Below are 22,271 nucleotides of genomic sequence, written 5' to 3'. Positions count from 1 at the left end.
CTTCCGTGATTTAGATAGTCTTATTTTCATTTGTCTATGTAATTGAGGAATCTAGAATTTATTGATAAAGGTAGTGAAGAAAAACATTTAAAAAATATTCAAAAGTCCTTAAGTCTCATCGTATAAGGAAAGAAAATTTGGCAGAGTTTCTTTTTTATGTTTGATAGGTATTCAATTTCTGGTAGAAATTAAACTTCTAGACATTAATTATATTAAAACTTGTAGTGTTTTTACATCTAAAAACATGGGATATTATTACACAAAACTATCAAGAATATTCTGGAATAGTTTGGAACACTTCAGAACTGTATCACCCACCTGCCCCGTTGCCGTTGAGTCGATTCCGACTCATAGCAACCCTGTAGGACAGTAGAACAGTCCCACAGAGTTTCCAAGGAGTGTCTAGTGCCTTCAAACAGCCGACTTTTTGGTTAGCAGCCGTAGCTCTTAACTACTATGCGTATACTAGGTGAAAATATGAGAGATTAAAACTCCAGTGACTTCACGCCTTTGACCCAGTTTACTTTAATGTAAAGCATTTTGAGATGATCTTGGAAAACTAAATAAGGAAAGCATATTTGCTACTAGTCTCCTATTCCCCAGTGGCCTGTGATGTACCCTAGCCCACTAAATTAGCGTTTCCAAACAGGTGCCATTATGAAAAAATACATGCAGCATCTTGTTTTGATATTTGTTCGTGTTATTAACTAAATTAGGGCTCTCAGTAGTAGATTTAAGATAAAATTTGTTCTTCCTCAGGGACCTTTTCCTTGTATTATTCTCTATTATTGCAATAGAAAAGTGAACATTAAAGGGGTAAAAAATCTGGACAAAAGGAAATGAGGAACCCAGGGAAATGGGAAGAGTGCTGACACTGTAGGCAATGAAAGCAATTGTCATGGAACACTTTATGTATAAACTATTGAATGGGAAGCTTATTTGCTTTATAAACTTTAGCCAAAAGCACAATTTTTTTTTTAAGTGAATGTTAAAAATGTTAAGTAGCTGTAGGGAGTGATGTGTTTACCTGCTTAGTGCTCGGCTCTTAATGTTGGAAGCAAACTAACTGGTTTTTAGATTGATGATGGCATTGATAGGTGTGGCAATGTGAGTGTGGAAGGTATAAAATAGAGTATATTATAACTTGCAAGATTTGGCTAGTTTAAAAATAAAGATATTAGATATTTTGAATTAAGAACTGTTTGAGAAAAATTGGTATAGGGTGCTTTTTACTTAGCAATTGATTTTTACCAAGATATTTTTTTATATCTTAGTTTTTGTGAACATAAAAGCATAGTAAAGGCTAACAGAATTTTTCGTTTCAGTGTTAATGGGAATGCTTTCAATTACAAACTTTTTTCTTCTGAATCTGACTACATTTTTAAAAAACAAATTTCTGTGCAACTAATACACAGTGGTTTGTAAACAATTCTATGAACAAAGTATTGGCTGTTTGATTCCTCTAATTCCTAGTTTTCTTGTTCACCAGAGAACTTTTTGTAAGACTTATGTAAGTTTTCAATTGGAAGAGATGGAAAATTTGTGAAATGCAGAGTATTGTAGTTAAATATCTAAGGATTTTAAATTAGAAGACAATATAGTCTTGATAACGTACCTCAAGCACAGCCACCACTGGTCTATCAGCAAAGGCTTGTGTGTTGCGATGATGCCAAACAGGTTTCAGTGGAGCTTCCAGACCAAGACAGACTAGGAATAAAAGCCTAAAATCTATTTCCAAAAAATCAGCCAGTAAAAACCCTGTGAATCACAGTGGTTTCATCCCATTGTGCATGGGTGCCTATGAATCAGGGGCTAACTTGATGGCAGCTAACAACAACAGTCTTGATATTGTCTTTTATTTTACCAAAAAATGTAACACAAACATTTTACTCTCAGGAATAAGAAAAGAAGAAATTCACTCACAGGCATTTTATCATGTTTTTCCAGTTTTTAATCAGATACGTATATAATTTTTCTCAAACCGTAATCGTACATAAATAGAAATTTATATTTTGCTTTTTTATCTTCTTAGAATTATGAGAATGTTTTATTCTTCTTCCTCATTGGACCTGACAGTTCTTAGCAATATGTATCAATCACTAAATAGTATAGTTTTGTCAAAAGAATTACAGTGAACCACATTCAAGATTTTTAATACATGACAATAGCAACTCGAAAGATTAAATAGGAACCTCAGGGGGCAGTGAGTTTATGTTAATGGGGGAGGAACAATTCAGAAAAGGAGGGTGAGAATGGTTGGTGCAACTTGAAGAATGTAATCAATGTCACTGAATCATGTAGAAGCTTTTGAATTGGTGTGTGTTTTGCTGTGTATGTTGTCAACAACAAAAAAATAATTTTTTTTTAAAGGTTTTTAATACAACATGGATGTGAATAATTAAAATTTTTTTGCTTTGGCCGTATATTTTGTTGTCAGCATCATTCTTTCCTTTTTTTTTTTCACTCTTTAGCATTTCAAAACATACAGTTCTATCACTGCAGTCTTCTCTTATACATGGATTTTCAATACCTCAATTAGCCTCTTGTCAAGTTCTAACTAAAGATTTCCTCCTTCATGAAGCTGTCAAGTTGAACATATTCTTAACTGACTTGGTCATTCAGATGGCAAGGCTGTTTCTTCACACTTGATTCACTATGGTATTGTTCAGCTCTAATAGTTTCCAGAGTTCACTAACTCTTGTCCTTAGGTGCCTTCGAGTCAGTGCCAACTCCTAACGACCCTGTAGGACCAAGTAGGTCTGCCCCATAGGGTTTCCAAGGAGCGGCTGGTAATTTGAACTGCCAACCTTTTGGTTAGCAGCCAAGCTCTTAACCACTACGCCACTAGGGTACCTCACTAACTCTTAGACTGTATCTTAATGTGTTTTGGAGTAGTAGTTATATCAGGGGAACACTTGGAAAAAAAAAAGCCAGCGTGTGTTTTTACAAATGGAAATATGGGAAGTTAATCTGCTTATTTGATATGATCATTAAGAAAAATACATGAAAGCGTTGATGACTGTTACATGAGCAATCCATATAAATATAGGGTTTAATTGAAAGGAACACTATTATGGTATTGTGTCTGGACGGAAGTTCAGAAATTTAATTCAGCTAATTAAAAATACATTCAAAGCATATAAATTATTTAGACATATTTTAAGTTCTGAAACAGTTAACAATGAAATGTTAATGATGAATATATGGTTAATTCTTACTTTTGTCCATTTCTAGCTTACAAAACACTACACAGCAAAAATAATGATCTGCTAGACTGCTAACTGGAGCATCCAGCTTCCACAATGCCTGTGCAGGCAGCTCAATGGACAGAATTTCTGTCCTGTCCAATCTGCTATAATGAATTTGATGAGAATGTGCACAAACCCATCAGTTTAGGTTGTTCACACACTGTTTGCAAGACCTGCTTGAATAAACTTCACCGAAAAGCTTGTCCTTTTGATCAGACTGCCATCAACACAGACATTGACGTGCTTCCTGTCAATTTTGCACTTCTCCAGTTAGTGGGAGCCCAGGTAAGTTTTCAGGGTTTTACTAATCTGGTGTATGTGATAATTACTGAACTTTGTTCATTAAGGGGTGCAAAGTATGTTTAGTGATATTTGAAAAATATTTTCATGACTATTGTGCAGAAGATTTTCTTTAGGTAATGTTATGAATCTTTATGCAAAACCATAAATTCCCGTTATGGTTCTTTGTCTTTTTGTGTGTGTTCAACCATCTGGTCAATTTATGTTTATAAGTGATTTTGGTAGATAAGGAACATTTTTATATAAGCATACATAAATATTCATTAGGTGATATGAAAAGAATTATTATCAAAATTTTGACCGGTCTCAACCAACTGAAACCCCCAGTTGAAGGTGTTTTGTTTTTAATTTTACTTGACCTTCAGGGTAATAGTGTAAATGAGAAATCAAGATCTATTTAGGATCTATATATAGAAAACCATTTGCTAGTGTATCAGTTACAAATGCTGTACAGTTTCTTATGCTCAGGTACTGTGAAATGAATATATGTTTGTAATTATTTTACTGAATCAGATGAGGACCTTAGATTTATAACTCCCATTGAATTAGGACCTATTTTGTGCATCTATTATTACTAATTCTTACCATAGCTCTTCAGGTAGTTATTATCCCCATTTTACAGGTGAGGAAGAAGATGAAATTCTGTATATCATATACTACATATTAAAGTAAGAACGTAAGGATTTTTCTGATTAATCATTTATTAGAAAATTCAGTGAGCCAAAATAGTTCACTCCCTTAGTGTCTTGGTATTTAAAGTTTTCCTTTTAAAGCGTAAAATTTCTTTTCAAGGCTTATGATCACATTAGACACTCAAATTAGGGTGCATTTATAATCAATAGTGTGTCATGTAACTGACAGCATTTTGTTCTTAGTGGTGCATAAAATAATATCTTTTGCAAATAGTGGCATTTTAGATCTGATAAAATACTATAGACTTTTTGTAATCATATTAGCTACCATTTATTTATCATCTGCTGTAGGTCAGGCAGGGTTGCTAATGAGTCAGAATCGACTCCATGGCAACGGGCTTGGTTTTTTTGGTTTTATAGGTCAGGTGGAGCAGTGGTTAGGAGCTTTGCTGATAACCAAAAGGTCAGCAGTTCCACTCCAGCAGCCACTCCTTGGAAACCCTATGGGGCAGTTCTACTCTGTCCTAAAGGGTCATGATGAGTTGGAATCGACTCGATGGCAGCGGGTTGGGGTTTTTTTTGGTTTATAGGTCAGATAAAGAGCCCTGGTGACACAGTGATTCAGCATTGAGCTGCTAACCAAAAGGTCAGTGGTTCAAACCTACCAGCTGCTCCACGGAAGAAAGATTTCGCAGTCTGCTTCCGTAAGGATTACAGCCTTAAAAACCCTATGGGACATTTCTGCTGTGTCCTCCGGGGTCACCATGTGTCAGAATCGACTTGACAGCAGTGGGTTGGGTTTGGTTTTATAGGTCAGGGATTGTGTCATGCCCTTTATAAATGTTAGCACAACTGGTTCTTAAAATGGTCTATAGTCCTGTACAACGTGGCTTTTATTACCTTGTCAACCTCGTCTCTTACAACTGCCCTTCTCAGTCGTTCTGCATAAGCCACACTGGCCTCCTAGCCAGTTCGCAATAATGCTGAGGTGTTCTCTTCTCAGGGCTTTTGTACTGGCTGTTATCTCTGCCTAGAATGCTTATTCTTTGGCTTTAAAGTCTTTATCCAAATGTCATAGTTTTCAAGGAGGCCTGTCCTGACCACCCCAGTTAAAACTGCAAACCCTTTCAGCATTCCCAATTCCCCCTATTCTTACTGAAAAATTTTTACTGATAACCTTTGACCATACTATACAAAATGGTTACTTATTTTGTTATTTATTAGCTGCCTCTCCTCATCTCCACCAGAATGTAAGTTCCACAAGGGTAAGAAATTTTTCTCTCTGATATACCCATAGCACCTACAACTGTGCCTGGCATATGGTAAGCATTCTGTGAATATCTGTTGAATTAAATTTAATTTTTATATTAGTTCTATGAAATAAGAATTTTCATCCTCATTTTTGAGCAGTTAAAAATAAGTTACGATCACTCATAGAAGTTGCAGATCTGCAATTTATAAGTCAAGTTTTGACCTTTGATTCAGAACATTGGGGGTAGGCCATAAACAAAAAATATAGTAAGTGAATGATAGATAGTAAGAAGGTATTAAATGGTATGGGGAAAAAAGTCCTGCCTCTTTTCCCCCTACTTTTTATTTTGAAATACTTTTAGACTTAAAAAAAGTTGCAAAATAGTACACAAAGAACCTATGTAACTTTCCTCACATTCCCCTAATGTTAATATCTTTCATAGTCATAGCACAGTTATCAAACCCAAGAAATTAGCATTTATGCAATACTGTTTAACTGCTTGCGTTTTCTCCCCTTCATTAATCCACCCAGTCCCTGATATTAAGTGTAATGTTTTTGGAAAATAGGCTAGGTATTTGGATTTAAATTTACTTAAATGACTTTGAGATATTATCTCCATATTACTCATCAAGATTTCCATCAGGTTTATAAGTAATAGTTGACATAGGCTGGATGATTGTATTTCTGCAATTTTTATTTTTTTACAGGTACCAGATCATCAGTCAATAAAGTTGAGTAATCTAGGTGAGAACAAACACTATGAAATTGCAAAGAAATGTGTTGAAGATTTGGCACTCTACTTAAAACCACTAAGTGGAGGAAAAGGTAAGTTCATAAAAAGTGTTTTTACCGGTGGGTAGCACTTAATAGGAAACCATGGTGGCATAGTGGTTAAGAGCTACGACTGCTGCATCTAAAGTTGAGCAGTTTGAATGCATCACCTGCTCCTTGGAAACTCTAGGGACAGTTCCACTCTGTCCTTTAATGTTGCTATGAGGCAGAATCAACTTCACGTCAGTGGGTTTGGTTTTTTTTTTTTAGGACTTGATAATTTAAATACTTTGGAAGACTTGATGTTGATGCCCTATTAAATGATACATGTTTTGAAAAATGAGTTTGCTTGAGAGAGATCTTGGAAAAACTTTTTGAGTGAGAATATTATAGATGTACTACTGTTTGAAAATAATCACTGTTATTGATTTAAGAATGCATCAGATACTACATGTTGAGAGTTATCAATATTTTTATTTGTTGATTAAACTGATAGTGCTATAGCAGAACAATAGTTTTGATAAGTCCTCTTAAGATAACTTCTTATATACTTTTATTAATTCAGTCATTCATTAAAAACTTATTGAGCACTTAGTCACTATAGTCACTGCCTTCATGGAGCACAAAATATACTGGGACAGACGGGCATACAAATGTAGTGAATTATTTTAAGTAGTGTGACAGAAGCTGAGCTTATTTTCTTTGTCACTGCATACGCAGTGACTAGCACATTGTAGGTATAATAAATACTTGTTGATTGCTCTGTCCTTTGCTGTGTTTAATATTTTTAACATAATGTTTTCCTTGAGAAACTTACCTTAATTACCACATTCATTCACACACATCTTTAGAGCGTGGACTAAGTGCCAGGTACTGTTCTGGTGCTTGGGATACAGAGGTAAAGCAAACAGACAAAAATATCTGCTCATTGAACTTATGTTTTAGTAAAGGGAGAAATGATAAGTACAATAAAAAAGCAAGGTATATTGTAAATAATAATTACTATATAAAAACCACTGGTTAGAAGGATCAGAAATGTCAAGTGGAGAGGAAGAGCGTGCATTGTAATTTTAAATAGGGTGTGGACATCATTAAGGTGATGATTTTTGAACAATGACTTGAAAGAGATAAGGTAAGTTCCTGGGAAAAGAATATTTCAGGCAGAGGGAATAGCCAGTATAAAGTCACCTAGGCATGCCTAATATCGTCAGAGAAAAGGAAGAAAATTTGCCTGAAGCAGTGTGATTGAGGGGGAGAGTAGTATGAGATGAGATAAAATGAGAGAAAATAGTGAAGCCACATGATGTGTGGCCTTACAGGCCATTTAAAGACTTGAGCTTTTACTTTGAGTGAAATTGGAGAGTCATTACAGGGTTTTGAGCAGAGGAGTGACGTGATCTGACTAATGTTTTTAAAGGATCACTGGCTGCTCTGTGGGGAATTCATGGCAAAAGGGAAGAAGCAGGGTGATAGGTTAAGAAACTTTTGGGACAAAGTTAATAGCAGTGGAGGTGGTAAGAATTGGTTAGTCTAGATATATTTTGAAGCCAGGAGAATTTCCTCAATGCTTGGATGTGGGATATGACAGTAAGAGCAGAGTCAATATTATTGACTGAGCACTTGCAAAAAAGGGTTGGCATCAACTGAGACAGGGAATATTGCAGGTAGATCAGGTTTAGGTAAGAAGATCTAGAGTTTAATTTTGGTCATGTTAAGTTTGAGATGTTTAATCTTTACTTGAGTGCTATCAAGTGACCAGTTGAATATTTCATGGAGTGTTAAGGGATGAGGATCAGGAGCTGTAACTTTGGGAGTCATTGGCGTAAAGATGGTATTTAAGGGAGTGAGAAGAGATGAGATTATCAAAGTAATGAGCGTAGATTGAGAAGAGAACAAGGACTGGGTCCTGAGATCCTTTAACATTAAGAGGTCAGGGAGAAAAGATGAAAATAGAAAACTAGAAGAAAAGAGAAGAAGGAAGGAAGGAGGGAAACCAAGAGAGTGGGTGTTCTGGAAGTCAGCTAAAGTGTTTAAAGGAGTGATTAGCTATATTGAATGCTGTTGAAAGGTCAGGACTGAAAAGTTCTGGTTAATTTTAGCAAACTAGAGGTAATTGTCTTGACAAGTGACAGTGTCAAACACCTGATTGATTTAGATTTTAGAGATTGTGAAGCAAGGAATTGGAGACAGTGAATATAGACAACTCTCGAGGATTTGATACGAAAGGGAGGAAAGTAATGGGGCAGAGCTGGCGGAAAGAGAGATCAATTAAATTATTTTTTAAGATGGATACTTGTTCTTACTGAATGTTGATGCAATTGATCAAGCAGAGAGGGAAAACTGGTAATATTACAGAGCTAAAGGGAAATAGGATCTAAAAGCTTACCATTAGCAGTATCCTAAATGTCTTCTGTGTACAGCGATTACCTTTAGATTAAACTTTTAGTTCATTTAATTTAAATTTACGTTCAGTCGTTCAGTAAAGATGGAGGACAAACTAAATAAACTCCAAGTCCTATCTTTTGGGGGCTGTGTACAACCCAGAGAACAGGATACCTAATAAAATCTGAAGTAATTAAAATGACTCATGATTAGGATACTTCTTGCTGGAAAAATGAAAGTCCCTTAAAAGGAACTCATTGGGTGTGGCTTAATAATCAAGTGCAGATAACGAAAGCTGACTTTTTTTTTGGAAAAAAGGTTAGTTCTCTTTGTTTCACTTTTTCTAAAGGTGTAGCTAGTTTGAACCAGAGTGCACTGAGCCGGCCAATGCAAAGAAAACTGGTGACACTTGTCAACTGTCAGCTGGTAGAAGAAGAAGGTCGTGTAAGAGCCATGCGAGCAGCCCGTTCCCTTGGAGAAAGAACTGTAACGGAACTGATATTACAGCACCAGAACCCTCAGCAATTGTCTGCCAACCTATGGGCTGCGGTCAGGGCTCGAGGATGCCAGTTTCTAGGGCCAGGTGAGAAGTAATATTACAGTGACTGCCTGCCTTTTTTATTGTCTGTCAGGACTTGAGGATGCCAGTTTCTAGAGGTAGGTTAAGAATCCTCATGCTCAACTCATCTTTATATATATATATAAATCTTGACATAATTAGAGATAGACTAATTTTTTGTTAATCCATATGATTAAGTGCTTCAGTGTTTTTAGGATAAATTTCTCATTTAAGCCTCAACTGCCTTTAAGATAGTGACAGTTTTACAAATTAGAAAACTGAATTAAAGAGAGGCTCAAGATAACACAGGTTGTAAGTAAAGGAAAACTAAGCTTTTTTTAGTCAGAAAAAAAATCAAAAGCTTTTGATTGTTTTGAAAACATGGAAAATATAGATGAAAGGATTAATGGACAACAAACCACAGCCTCCACCAGCCTGAGCCCAGAAGAACTAGATGGTGCCCAGCTACCACCGCCACCCGCTTTGACCGGGATCACAATAGAAGGTTCTGGACAGAGTGGGAGAAAAATGTAGCACAAAATTCAGATTCACAAAAAAAGACCAGACTTACTGGTCTGAGAGAGACTGGAGGGACCCCCGAGACTATCGCCCCCAGACATTCTGCTAACTCAGAATTGAAGCCACTCCCGAAGCCCACCTTTCAGTCAAAAATTAAACAGTCCTGTAAAATAAACAGTAACATACATGAAGAATATGCTTCTTAGTTCAATCAAGTACATGAGATCAAATGGGCAACACCTACCCAAAAGCAAAGACGAGAAGGCAGGAAGGGATAGGAAAACTGGACGAATGGACACGGGGAACCCAGAGTGGAAAGGTGAAGAGTGCTGGCACATTACAGGGATTGCAACCAAAGTCACAAAACAATTTGTGTATAAACTTTTGAATGAGAAACAAATTTGCTCTGTAACTTTCATCTAAAGTACATACACACAAATAAAAGTAAGATACCATGGGAAATACAGAAACTATAAAGAAAATAAAAATCACCAAGGGATGATTCCTTTATATCTATGTTTTATTTTGAAAATCTTTACATATTTCAGGGTTATGAAGTTTCTCCTGTGTTGTATTGAAGAAAAGAATGATACTCAAATGTGTGTGTATATGTGTGTATGTGTGTATCTGTATATATGTTTTTTAAATTTTCATCATACAGAACATCAAAAACAGTTAAAAGATATGACAAACTGGGCAGAATATTTATAAATTATATTACAAAGGGGTATTATAGTGAATATATAAGACACTTCTAAAAATTCGGAAGAAAAGGACTAACAACCCAGTCAAAACTTCTATAGAACATGTAGACAGACAATTCATAGTAAAAAGTAATGCAAATAGTACTCAAACAGAAGAAGATACTCAACCTCTCTCATTAAAAAAAATAAACATTAAAATTAGCCTGAGATTCCATTTCTCACCTATTAGATTGGCAAATATTCAGAAGCTTGACAGTATACTCTGTTGGCAGGGTTGTGTCTAAATTGGAAATTTTGGAACACATTTGTCATTTCATCCTCAATAATGGTAGAAATGCAAAGTTGGTACAAACTTACAGGAATTTGGCAATATCTAGCAAAATCACTTATGCATTTACCCTTTGGCCCAGTGATCCCATTTCTAGGAATCTATCCCAAAGATTTAATAGCAAAAAGAAGAAAATATATAAAATTACAAAAACACTGTTTATAACAGCAAACAACCTGGAAGAAACCTGAATGTCTGTTGATAGGGTACTGGTGTAATAAACCATATGTCCTTCCAATGAAGTACTATGCAACTGCAGAACAGAATAAGGACGATGGTATATATTCTGTAAGGGTGTGATCTCAAGACACATTGTTAAGTGAAAAAAATAAAAGCAAGGTGCAGAATAGTGTGCTTAGTATATTACCTTGTATGTAAGAAAGGAAGTGAGATGCAATCATATCTACTTGTTTATATTTTCCATAAGAAACACTAACAGGACAAATCAAAAATTAATAAAGTTATGTGGAAGAGAGAGGAACCAAGGGAAAGACACTAAGACCTCTCTGAATGTGTATTGTTTTCTACTTCTGACTTTGGAGCCATGTAAATGTTTTATGTAATTATAAAAAAAAATTTAATACAAATGAATAAAGCAATCCTTAAACGTTAAAAAAATAAAAAAAAAAATCAAGTTGGTAACATCTCCATACAGAAAATAATTATTTCAGGTGATTTTAAAGCAAAGTATTTTGATTTTATATTCCTATAATAAATATTAATTCTGTTCACTAGTCATATTGTTCATAGTTCTATTGGTACTGTTATTTTGAAACTACTGTACAGGTAATAGTAAGATAAAGCAAGTAATTATGTTAATGCAATCAAGAACTAAGATCTTAGCATGAAAAAAAAAAAGGAGAAATACCAGTATAAAATCAGAGAATTGGCAATGAATTCATTTATTTTTCTCTTTCCAAAAATTGCGTATTCCCTAAATCTGTCCACTGAAAAAGCTTAGAAGAAATGAGTAGCCACAACACTCAGGTTGAGTCTTTAATAAATGCCATTTCCCACTAATAAGAAGCAGAGCTCTTTGGACAAATGCCTTGTTCCAGTTCTAGGGTAGGAAAGTACAAGGTGAGACTGGGAAGTTTTGTGGTAGAAGGCAAAAAAAAAAAAAACTACCAGAGAACACTATTATCTTCTCAAAAGACATAGATGAAAACTTGAAGGGGCTCCTACTTGTCATAAATGGGACAATTTGAACATTAAAATGAGTAATGACTCCTGGATATATTGACATAACATATATAAAAATTTGTAAAGCTATAATGATAGTGCAGAGAAAATCAACTGGTTATTATTAATGGTTGTTAAGATACCAACACATTCTGAAAATTGAAAAGAGGCAAAAAATTCAAACATTTTTTATCTGCCTTTGCCGTACATACTGTTTCAGGAATGGTTCATCTGTGTTGAGGGACAGTTCCTCTCAGAATGCCAGCTAATAAATTTAGAAAAAAATGATAAAATCAGAAAAGCACTATTTTGTAACTCCAAGTGAATTAATGGGTTTAGGAAAGAATTATTAGTGGCTGTTAACAGCGTTAGGAGCCCTTGTGGCACAGTGGCCACAAGGGCTAACTGAAAGGCCAGCAGTTCGAAACCACTAGCCGCTCTGTGGGAGAAATATTTGGCAGTCTGCTTCCGTAAGGATTTACAGTCTTTGAAACCCTATGGGACAGTTCTATAGGGTCTATACTCTGTTTGCTAAGGGTTGTTATGAGTTGGAATCGACTCAATGGCAGCAGGTTTGGTTTTGGTTAACACCGTTAGTTGAAAGGTTGATAGAGAAATTTATAATGAATGGATAAAGCCTGAACACACTGGTAAATGTTAGTATTACTAAAAGTGAGACAACTATACCTTATATATTTCCTAATATGATACATGGAATAAGAAATGCTTGGCAAAAAACAACAACAAACAACTGATTTTGAATCTTAATCCAGCCTTTAATTTACAGGAAATAAGGGGGATTGAGGAACATGTTAAAAAACACAAGCACAAAATTAGCCAAACACAGAATGTGGGAAATTCTTTAGAAAAATGAGTCTATTTCTTCAGCAAATGAAGATTTTCTTTTAAAAGGTAGGATGGAGGCTGGTGGGGAACTGATTTAGATTTTTTTTTTTTAAGCCTAAAGACATACCATCGAAAAGCAATGTTTGGATTTTATTTGTATATTAACTCAAACCAACTATAAGAAGACATTTTTGAGACACTGGGGGAAAACTAAACATGGACTGGGTGTTGGATAATAAGGAATTATTACTGCTTTTGTTAAGTGTAATAGTGGTGTTTATTAAGAAAACAAGAAAAAGTCTTTATCTATTAGAAATACATACTGAAGTATTTAAGGGTGAAGCTGTATGTTGTCTGGGATTTACTTCAAACTACTCTAGCCAAAACAAACTAAAAAAGTGGGTAAGTAGCAGATGAAACCTGATTGGCAATAGCTTTGTTATGGGTACATGTTGCCCCTACTTTTCTGTGTTTAAAGTTTAATTTAAAAAATCCAAATTTATATATAATTAAAAAATACTGCCTTTGACTCTTTAAACCAATCATGTAAACCCACCTATGCCATCCATGTTCCCAAGTCACTGAAGATTCGCAGCCTCCAGATAGCCCACCCTTGACTACCTTACCTCACCAAGCACCAATCTGAATATTACATTGTTGGTTCCCGGTTTAACCATACAAACATTGCCTGGATGCCCTAACTCCTTGGAGTGTGCTGAATTTCACTTTGTGAGATGCAGTGCCTGCCTTCTCAGCTCGAGCTGTTTTTCCTTTGATAATCCCCCTGGATTTTATTTTAAGGAAAGCATGCTTCGTTACTCTAAAAACCCTCGACAACCCTAGAAATGGCTCAGAGTTGATCAACTCTTTGTGCCTTTGCCTGTCTGAGATTATTTTTCCTTTCCACTAGTAGGAACATTTCCACATTTATTCCATCTCCACCATCAGTTATTCACCCACAGATGATGTTTTCAACTCCTGTGGCTACTAAAGGAACCTTGTGCCCACTAGATTAAGACTCTGGTTATCTGCTCTTCAAGTTTGCCCGCATGTGAGTTTTTGTGCATGGATTTTCTGAGGCCTTGCTGTGATTGCATCACTGGAAGCGGCTAGGTTGGATTAGAGGTCCTTTGGGTATTCCACTTTCTGCCTCCTTCCTTCTAACTGTTTGCATACTAATTTGTGAACCATACTGACTCAGTAGCCTATTGTTCAATGCTGCATGCTTACTTTAAAAGACTGTGTGATTTAAAAAAAAAAAAATACTGCCTTTGGATATTTTCCTCATGTTTACTTAAGAAGCACTAGACTAAGTATAAAATATTCTTGGTTCTACATCTCAACCACAAAAAGACAATTAAAAATGGGCAGAGGACTTGAGTAGACATTTTTCCAAAAAAGATACACAAACGGCCAGCAAGCACACGAAAAGATGCTCAGCATCATTAGTCATTAGAAAAATGTAGATCAAAACCACAACGATATATAACTTCATACTCAGTAAGATGGCTAGAAATTTAAATAAATAAATAAAATGTTGGCAAGAATGTGGAGAAACTGAAGCCTTTATTTATTGCTGTTGGGAATGTAAAATGGTGCAGCTGCTGTAGATAGAATTTGGTCGTTCGTCAAAAAGTTAAACACAGAATTACTATATGACCCAGCAATTTCACTGCTGGGTATATACCCAAAAGAATTGAAAACAGATGTTTAAACCAATACTTGTAACGCAAGTATTCATAGCAGTACTATTCACTTAACCAAAAGATAGAAACAGTCGAAATGTCCATGACTAATAAATGGGTAAACAAAATGCGTATACCCATACAATGGAATATTGTTTAGCCACAAAAAGAAATGAAGTACTGTTTTTTGCTACAATGTGGATGAACTTTGAAATGCTAAATGAAATAAGTCAGACTCAAAAGATTGGTCACCTCTTGTATGATTGCATTTATGTGAAGCATCCAGAATAGGTAAATCCATACAGACAGGAAGCAGACTAGTGGTTGCTAGGGCCTGGGGGGAGGGAGGGATACAGAGTTTTCTTTTGGGATGCTGAAAATATCTTGGAACTAGACAGGGGTGATGGTTGTACAACTTGGTGTATGTATTAAATGCCACTGAACTGTACACTTTAAAATGGTTAATTTTATGTGAGTTGTACCTCAAAAAAACCTGGTTCTAATTGTAGTTTTGCTGCTAACTAGTTGTGTTAACTTGGCTTGGTCACTTAACTTCTGTGGGCTTCCATAGCCTCCCTTGGAAAAAGGAGTTTGATTTAGGATCTAGATCCTAATGATCTTTCTAGCTCTAAATTTCCATTGTTTTAATTGAGAATCAATGTATTACTGACTTTCAATTTTGAACTAATTTGGAATTTAGAAGTTGCAAGAATAACACAGTGAATTCCTGTATAACCTTTACCTACACTCACCACTCGTTTACATTTGGCCGTATTTATTATTCATTCTCTCTTTTTTGACTACTTGAGAATGTGTTGCATACTTCACTCCTTTTTCTGTCTTAATACTTGTTTTTTGTGTATTTCCTAAGAGCAGGATACTCTGTTATGTAAATAGCACACTACAGTCACCAAATTCGGGAAATTTAATGTTGCTACAATAATCTGTAGTCTGATGTTCCAGTTTTGTCAGTTATCCCCAAAATGTATTTTATAGCATTACTTTATTTCACTATAAGTTCCAGTTCAAGATCATTTATTGCATATATTTGTCATGTTTCTTTAGTCATCTTTAATCTGGAACCATTCTTTAGCCTTTCCTGGTCTTTCATGACATCAAGAGTTTTGAATAATACAGGCCAGTTATTTTATAGAATATTCTTAATAATTTAGGTTTTGCTGATGTTCTTTTATGATTAAATTGCGATTATACTGTACATCTCTGGCTGAAAAAAATGAAAGTCAAGCTAACACCTTCTCTAGGTATTCCATCCAGAGGCTAATGTTTAAAAATTATATACAAAATAGTTCTGACAGGCAAAGTAAGAGTCACATGCATAAAAATAATTACTGTTTATTATAAGGCTACTTTGTATGTTATTTAATTGTCCAATTAGCTCACTTTAACTTCATCATTATCTAATTTATTATTAATGCCTACAGAAATATTTTACGTTTTGTTGCCTTGTGTTCTGATTGGTTGTTTAGTAGTAAGTATGTTTTCTTTCGCTTGATTACTTTTTAAGTAAACTGTATTTGTGTATGTGTGATGTCATCTTTTTGTGTTAAGTAAATACGAACTGTATGGGTAATGGGACACCCTAAACGGATAACCTAAAGATGACGTTGACAGACATGCTCCACAGGGTTCCGCATTTATCGTGAACTGATGTTACCTACTTTAATATTTTAGCTATGCAAGAAGAGGCCTTGAAACTGGTGTTGCTAGCGTTAGAAGATGGCTCCGCTCTCTCAAGGAAAGTTCTGGTACTTTTTGTTGTGCAAAGACTGGAACCAAGATTTCCTCAGGCATCAAAAACAAGCATTGGTCATGTCGTGCAACTACTGTATCGAGCTTCTTGTTTTAAGGTAAGAAATAACTAAAGATTACATTCGTATATGTGAGACAGAGGCTTCTTGGGACAGGTGTTACCCAGTCTAGAGACTTCAAAGGTGCAGGGTGCTTACTAGATTTGAGAGGAAACTTGTTTTTCCTCCTGCATTGATTGCATCTGTGATACTGCCTACTGAGAATAAGAGCATATATGTGAAGGTGTCAGTAATAGAGCAGAACAGTAGAAATTAGATTGGTGAGCTTGACTGTTGGGATAGTAAAAGTGAACTACAGAAGCCTAATTTACATTTGCCATTTTAAAGGGGAGCCAGGAATTACAGTAAAAATTTCATAAGAATTGATAAGTGTTGTAACTTCCCTATTATTATTTTTATTTCCTGCCCTGTAGTGATTACAATTAAAGAAAATGGACTCTGTTGTCTTAGGCACAACAAGGAGAGTGAAAAATTGAGGAGATTGCCCCTACTCTGCATTTAGATGTTGTGTTTTTGTCTGGTGGAAAGGGCAGGGAAGAACGCCAAGATATTTATAAATGTAGTTTCATTGTTTGCTAGGCTAGTAGGTGTTTACAGGTACTGAGATGTGGAAAGGAGACCGAATTCTTAAAGTTATTGCATGTTACAAGAGTATAGGTTCTTGGCTGAGGCTTGAGAAAGGCCCATTGGCTTCTATGAAAATAAAACATCTAAATTTAAAACCAAAACTTATTTTGCTTGTATTATAGTCCCAAAAGTGAAAATAGTACAGAGAGACTGAAAAACATTTTCTTGGCAGATTGCCCAATTTGAGATAGTAGGGAATTGACACTGGAAATTTGTTCAAATGAATTCACTTAACTCCACTAATGAGGCTTGGACACTATCTACCTGATAGTCAGTGCTTGATTTCATGTCCTCAGGGCAACAATTGAAATGAATCTCTGGCTCCTCAAACATTATGTTTTTGGCTAAGCAGCCAAATTACAGAGATCATTTGTCATCCTGAAGTGACAGATTACATTCTCGCACTGTGTATTAATGACTTAACGGGACTTTTTCCCCAAATAGGTATCATTATTGATTTGTGGTTTATAATTGTCACACGTCTATAGCTGCTACTAATATCTGACATTTGAATAACACAAATTTAGAAAGTAATTTCGATTTTATGCTGTCATCTCATCCTCACAGACTTGTAGTTTAAAATGTTAAAGTACAGTGCATGGAGAAACAAGGATATCATGCTGACATAATTGTCAAAATACTGCACTAGGGTGATATTTACTTTTGTAAACTTACCTTGTCCAAGGTCTGGTTTTCAACTTTATAGGCTTGGAGATTAGAATTTCGTGCATGTGTGCAGTAGATTCTTTCCTCAGGAATAGACTTACCCAAACTAAGGTCACAGACATCAGATTATCAGTTGCATTAATTTGTAATGTGAAATATAACTTAAATGACCAGAATTCTCACATTAGTAGATATTTTCCTGTAGAAGAGTATCAAGCCTTTACTTGCTAAGCATAGGACAAGGGAATTAACGATTCTGATATTTAGTGCAGTGGTTCTCAACTGGATCACCTATGAAACTTCTAAAAGTATACATTCCTGGGCCCTAATCCCCAGGGATTCTCATTTGTTATATGTCTTAGGCTGGGTTCTCTAGAGAAGCAAAACCAATAAAGTGTATAAACATATACAGAGAGAGATTTATATCAAGGAAATGGCTCACGTGATTGTAGAGCCTGGAACGTCCCAAGTCCTTGGATCAGAATAGAGGCTTCTCCTGATTCACGTAGCCACAGGGGTTGGAAAACTCAAGACTGGCAGGTTGGAGACCAGGATTCTTGCTCACAGGTTGTGAAGATCAACAAATACCAAGACTGGCTGACAAGCTGATAGCCCAAATCCCAAGAACTGGAGGTCAGATGACTAGGAGGCAGCCGCAGGATCCAGAGCGAGCAAAAGAGCCAGAATGTCTGCTTATATTTGGGTGCAGACGACACCCCCAATGAAACTCCCTTTCAGCTGATTGGCTGCTCATGCCAGATTCCATCGTGGTAGTGATCACATATAAACACTGAGAATCATGGCCCAGCCAAGTTGACACACAATCTTAACCATCACAGTGTATCTAAAAGTATATATACTTTTTAATACATGATCTTCAAATCCAGGGATTCTGACTCAGTAGATCTGAGATTGTATTTTTCAAAGCTTCACAAGTGATTTTGATGCATATTATTGGAACTTTAGTAGAACCAGGCTCTATTAGCCACCTCTGTCCATCTTTATTACTCAGATGGGTAAATTCTTATGCTACCCGCAGGGCACTTTATACGTAGATGGTGCTTGAATGAGTGCTACCATCTTCTGGTTCTTTGGGTTTGTTTTTTCTGTTTTTCAGGTTGATAATTCTACCTTTTGTTTCTTCAGGGTTACTTTAAGTAGTTAAAGTGGAGCATAGATTTTTATGACAAGTATTAACCACACTCTACTCTTTCTTAACCAAAATGATACCTAAGATTGCATTGATGAGAATTTTGGGTGTCTGAACCTCTTCTATAATATATTTATAGATTACTAAAGAAAATTAATTACATCCATTGTGAACAGATACTATTAAGTTAACTCTTAGACGATAATTTGATTTCCCTATATTCATATTCTTGGGGGCATATTATTGTTGCTCTCATGTGCCAACAACAGCAATAGAAAACAAACAGTGAGGTGGTGATGGTGGTAGTGGTGGGATAGTTGGGATAGTTTCATTTTGTAGATGCAGAAACTAAGTTTCAAATCATTTGAATGACTTGTCCTTGGTGTTCTGAATCCTAACCAAGTTTCAGATTTCTCTATGGCCATTAGCAGTGAATGGTTCAGGAATAAGTGTGTATCATCTGTTGTGGATGATACCTGCATGTTTGGATAATTAGATAATCTCATTAAAAAAAACCTGTTACGGCTGAGTCGATTCCAACTCATAGCAACCCTATAGGACAGAGTAGAACTGCCCCATAAGGTTTCCAAGGAGCAGCTGGTAGATTCGATGTCCTGACCTTTTGGTTAGCAGCTGAGCTCTTAACCACTGTGCCACCAGGGATCCAGACAGCCTTATTTTAGGACATGTAAAACTCTCTAAATTTTGAATTTCTGTTTTTTTTAATCATGTGTGTCAAGTATAGATTAAAACTGTATAAATATTCTAATGATAATTTAAGGGATGGGAGAAAATGTTTTAGTCATGTGATAGTGCTAATATATACCTACCGGATTGTCAGATTGCTTATCTGTCTCTCAGTCTACCATTTACTGCTATCAAAGTGGTGTTTTTTAAAAACATAAATCTTATCTTGTCACTCCTTTTAAAAGTCCTCAGTGGCTCCTCATCCCCTTCAGGATGATACTCAAGGCCCTCTTATGATTCCTTTCCAGCCTACATCTTAGGCTTTAACTGTCTGTACTCTCCTCTTTCTTGCTTCTATTTCATGCACTTGCCACTCTTTAGAATTCTGTTCCTCACCTTCTTTGCCTGGGGAATTCCTATTCCTCAAGGCTCAGTTTGTGTAGTCTTCAGCTGAGGGACAACTTTTTTGATATCCCTCTCCTCCTTGATCAGTCAGCTTTAATTGCTTTTCCTCTGTGTTGCTGTAGCCTTATAATAGCACTTATACTATAATTTTCTGTTCATAAGACTTTTCCTTACCAACTACTGTACTCATTAAAGGCAAGGACTATATATTTGGTTATATAAGTTCTGCTTCATTCCAAAAATAATTCGTAGTGAGGAAATTTTTATCTTTGCACTTTCTTTGTGTGGTGTCTGATAAGTGGTAGGTACCCCACCCCCTAAAAAAATAAATGAATGAATTAGTTGAGGGGGCAGACAGAGCAGACCACTTCTGATTTTTTTTCCCTTTATTTTTTAGGTCACTAAAAGGGATGAAGACTCTTCCCTGATGCAACTGAAGGAGGAATTTCGGAGTTATGAGGCATTACGCAGAGAACATGATGCCCAGATTGTTCATATTGCTATGGAAGCAGGACTTCGTATTTCACCTGAGCAGTGGTCCTCACTTCTATATGGTGACTTAGCACATAAATCACACATGCAGTCTATCATTGATAAGGTTTGTCAAATTAGAGATGTTGACTTTATACCATTGCTGTTACATTGAAGAGAACTTGAATTTTCTAATGGAACTAAAGGAGACAGTTGGAGATGCCTACTTTTAAAAAATATTAGACTTATAAATTATCTTTTTTATTATTATTTTAACTTTCAAGATAAACTAAGGCAACAGGGAAGCAAATTCAGAATATTAGAATAAAAGCAATGAGGCTTACTTACAAAGTCTGAGGGTTATCTACATTCCAACCCCAGAGAAATAATGTAGCTTATAAATAAGTTTTCTTAGTGTCTAATGATGAATTTCATAGGGCAGATTCTGAGGTGAAAATTTAATTCATCATTGATACTCCTACTATGGAATCTGAAGACACTTGAAAACCTATTTAATGTTGACTAAATGAAATCATTTGATCAAAGATGCATCATAAGAACCAGAGTAAAAACCATTTTCCTTTCTGTTGGTTAGCTCCAGTCTCCAGAATCATTTGCAAAGAGCGTCCAAGAATTGACAATTGTTTTACAACGAACAGGTGACCCAGCTAACTTAAATAGACTGAGGCCTCATTTAGAGCTTCTTGCAAACATAGATCCTAACCCAGGTATGTGGAAAAATGTTGTTTCTTATAAGTTTTCTACTTTCGAGTTTAATAACACAAGAGAATTATTGCTAATAGATTCTCCTCCCAACCCCGTCTCCTTGGTGGCATATTTTAGATGCTGTTTCACCAACCTGGGAGCAGCTGGAAAATGCAATGGTAGCTGTTAAAACAGTGGTTCATGGGCTTGTAGATTTCATACAGAATTATAGTAGAAAAGGCCATGAAACGCCTCAGGTAAGTACATTTATGGCACTTCTTATTGCTGTTACCTCTGAACATTTTAACAAGCTGTTAATGGGCTCCTCACGTGACTATTCCTTCATAAGTTTTTGTGGTAAAAATACATATAACAAAACATTCGCCATTTTAACCATTGTTAAGTGTACAGTTCAGTGGCATTAATTATGTTCACCATCACTCATAAGCTTTTATTGTCTCTGTTTTGGGAAAATTTCAAGCTTTAGGGTCCCTGATAAGCATTTCATAGCACAGCAACAGTTTGAGGGGTATCTTGGATATGAATTCGGTGTACTACTACAAACTGTTTTTGAACGACTACAGGCAGTCCTTGGGTTACAAATGTCTGACTTACGAACAACTCGTACTTAAGAACAGGCTGTCATAATAAAATTTATAATATTATATTAAAAAATTTGAGTTAAATGCAATGCTTTGTAATAATGAACGAGTGCACTACCTTGTGACGCTCATGAAAATGTTGTGCAGTTTGGCGGTGTTTAAGTGTTTTATATGCATACCCTCCAGAACAAAATCCACTGCGTCGAGTCCATCACCCAAATGAATTTGTTTGTAAATGTGTGGAATTTGAATTATCAAGATGCTTTCAATGTACATTAGAAGGAGTTTTTTTTTTTTTTAGCTATAACCCTTTATTCTAGTAATAACATCCCTTTGTTGAATTACTACGAGCCAGTCACTACATTCAATATATATATATATTTTATTAGCTTTAAGTGAAAGTTTACAGTTCATATTAGTTTCTCATACAAAAATTTATATATACATTGTTATGTGACCCTAGTTGCTCTCCCTATAATGTGACGGCACACTTTTTTCCACCCTGGATTTCCTGTGTCCGTTCATTCAGCTTCTGTTCCTTTCTGCCTTCTCATCTCGCCTCCAGACAGGCGGACAGGAGCTGCCCATTATAGCCTTATGTATCTACTTGAGCTAAGAAGCACACTCCTCGTGAATATCATTTTGTGTCTTACAGTCCAGTCTAATCTTTGTCTGAAGAGTTGGCTTCAGGAATGGTTTTACTTCTGGGCTAACAGAGAGT

General features: G+C 35.8%; 1 protein-coding gene and 1 non-coding gene across 8 annotated transcripts in view; both read left to right on the top strand.

Moving 5' to 3' along the window:
- RC3H2 (ring finger and CCCH-type domains 2) overlaps positions 1-22,271 on the top strand; it is a 48,445-nt gene that overhangs the window by 4,343 nt on the left and 21,831 nt on the right. For 5 of the 7 annotated variants that reach the window (XM_049895545.1, XM_049895544.1, XM_049895543.1 and 2 more), the window contains exons 2-8: positions 3,235-3,533; positions 6,140-6,257; positions 8,935-9,168; positions 16,101-16,276; positions 20,170-20,370; positions 20,839-20,971; positions 21,087-21,205. In XM_049895545.1, coding sequence (XP_049751502.1) covers positions 3,303-3,533; positions 6,140-6,257; positions 8,935-9,168; positions 16,101-16,276; positions 20,170-20,370; positions 20,839-20,971; positions 21,087-21,205 — 1,212 coding nt within the window. In that variant the 5' untranslated portion in view covers positions 3,235-3,302. The other 2 variants (XM_049895550.1, XM_049895549.1) reach the window with 2 other exon arrangements.
- LOC126083500 (small nucleolar RNA SNORD90) lies at positions 20,643-20,753 on the top strand. The gene has a single exon (XR_007518842.1). It is a non-coding gene; the product is annotated as a small nucleolar RNA SNORD90 (small nucleolar RNA).

The sequence above is a fragment of the Elephas maximus genome, chromosome 9 (genome assembly GCF_024166365.1).
Source record: "Elephas maximus indicus isolate mEleMax1 chromosome 9, mEleMax1 primary haplotype, whole genome shotgun sequence".
Lineage (NCBI taxonomy): Eukaryota > Metazoa > Chordata > Mammalia > Proboscidea > Elephantidae > Elephas > Elephas maximus.
The sequence above is the reverse complement of the archived record's forward strand: the minus strand, read 5'-3'. Positions and strand labels throughout refer to the sequence as shown.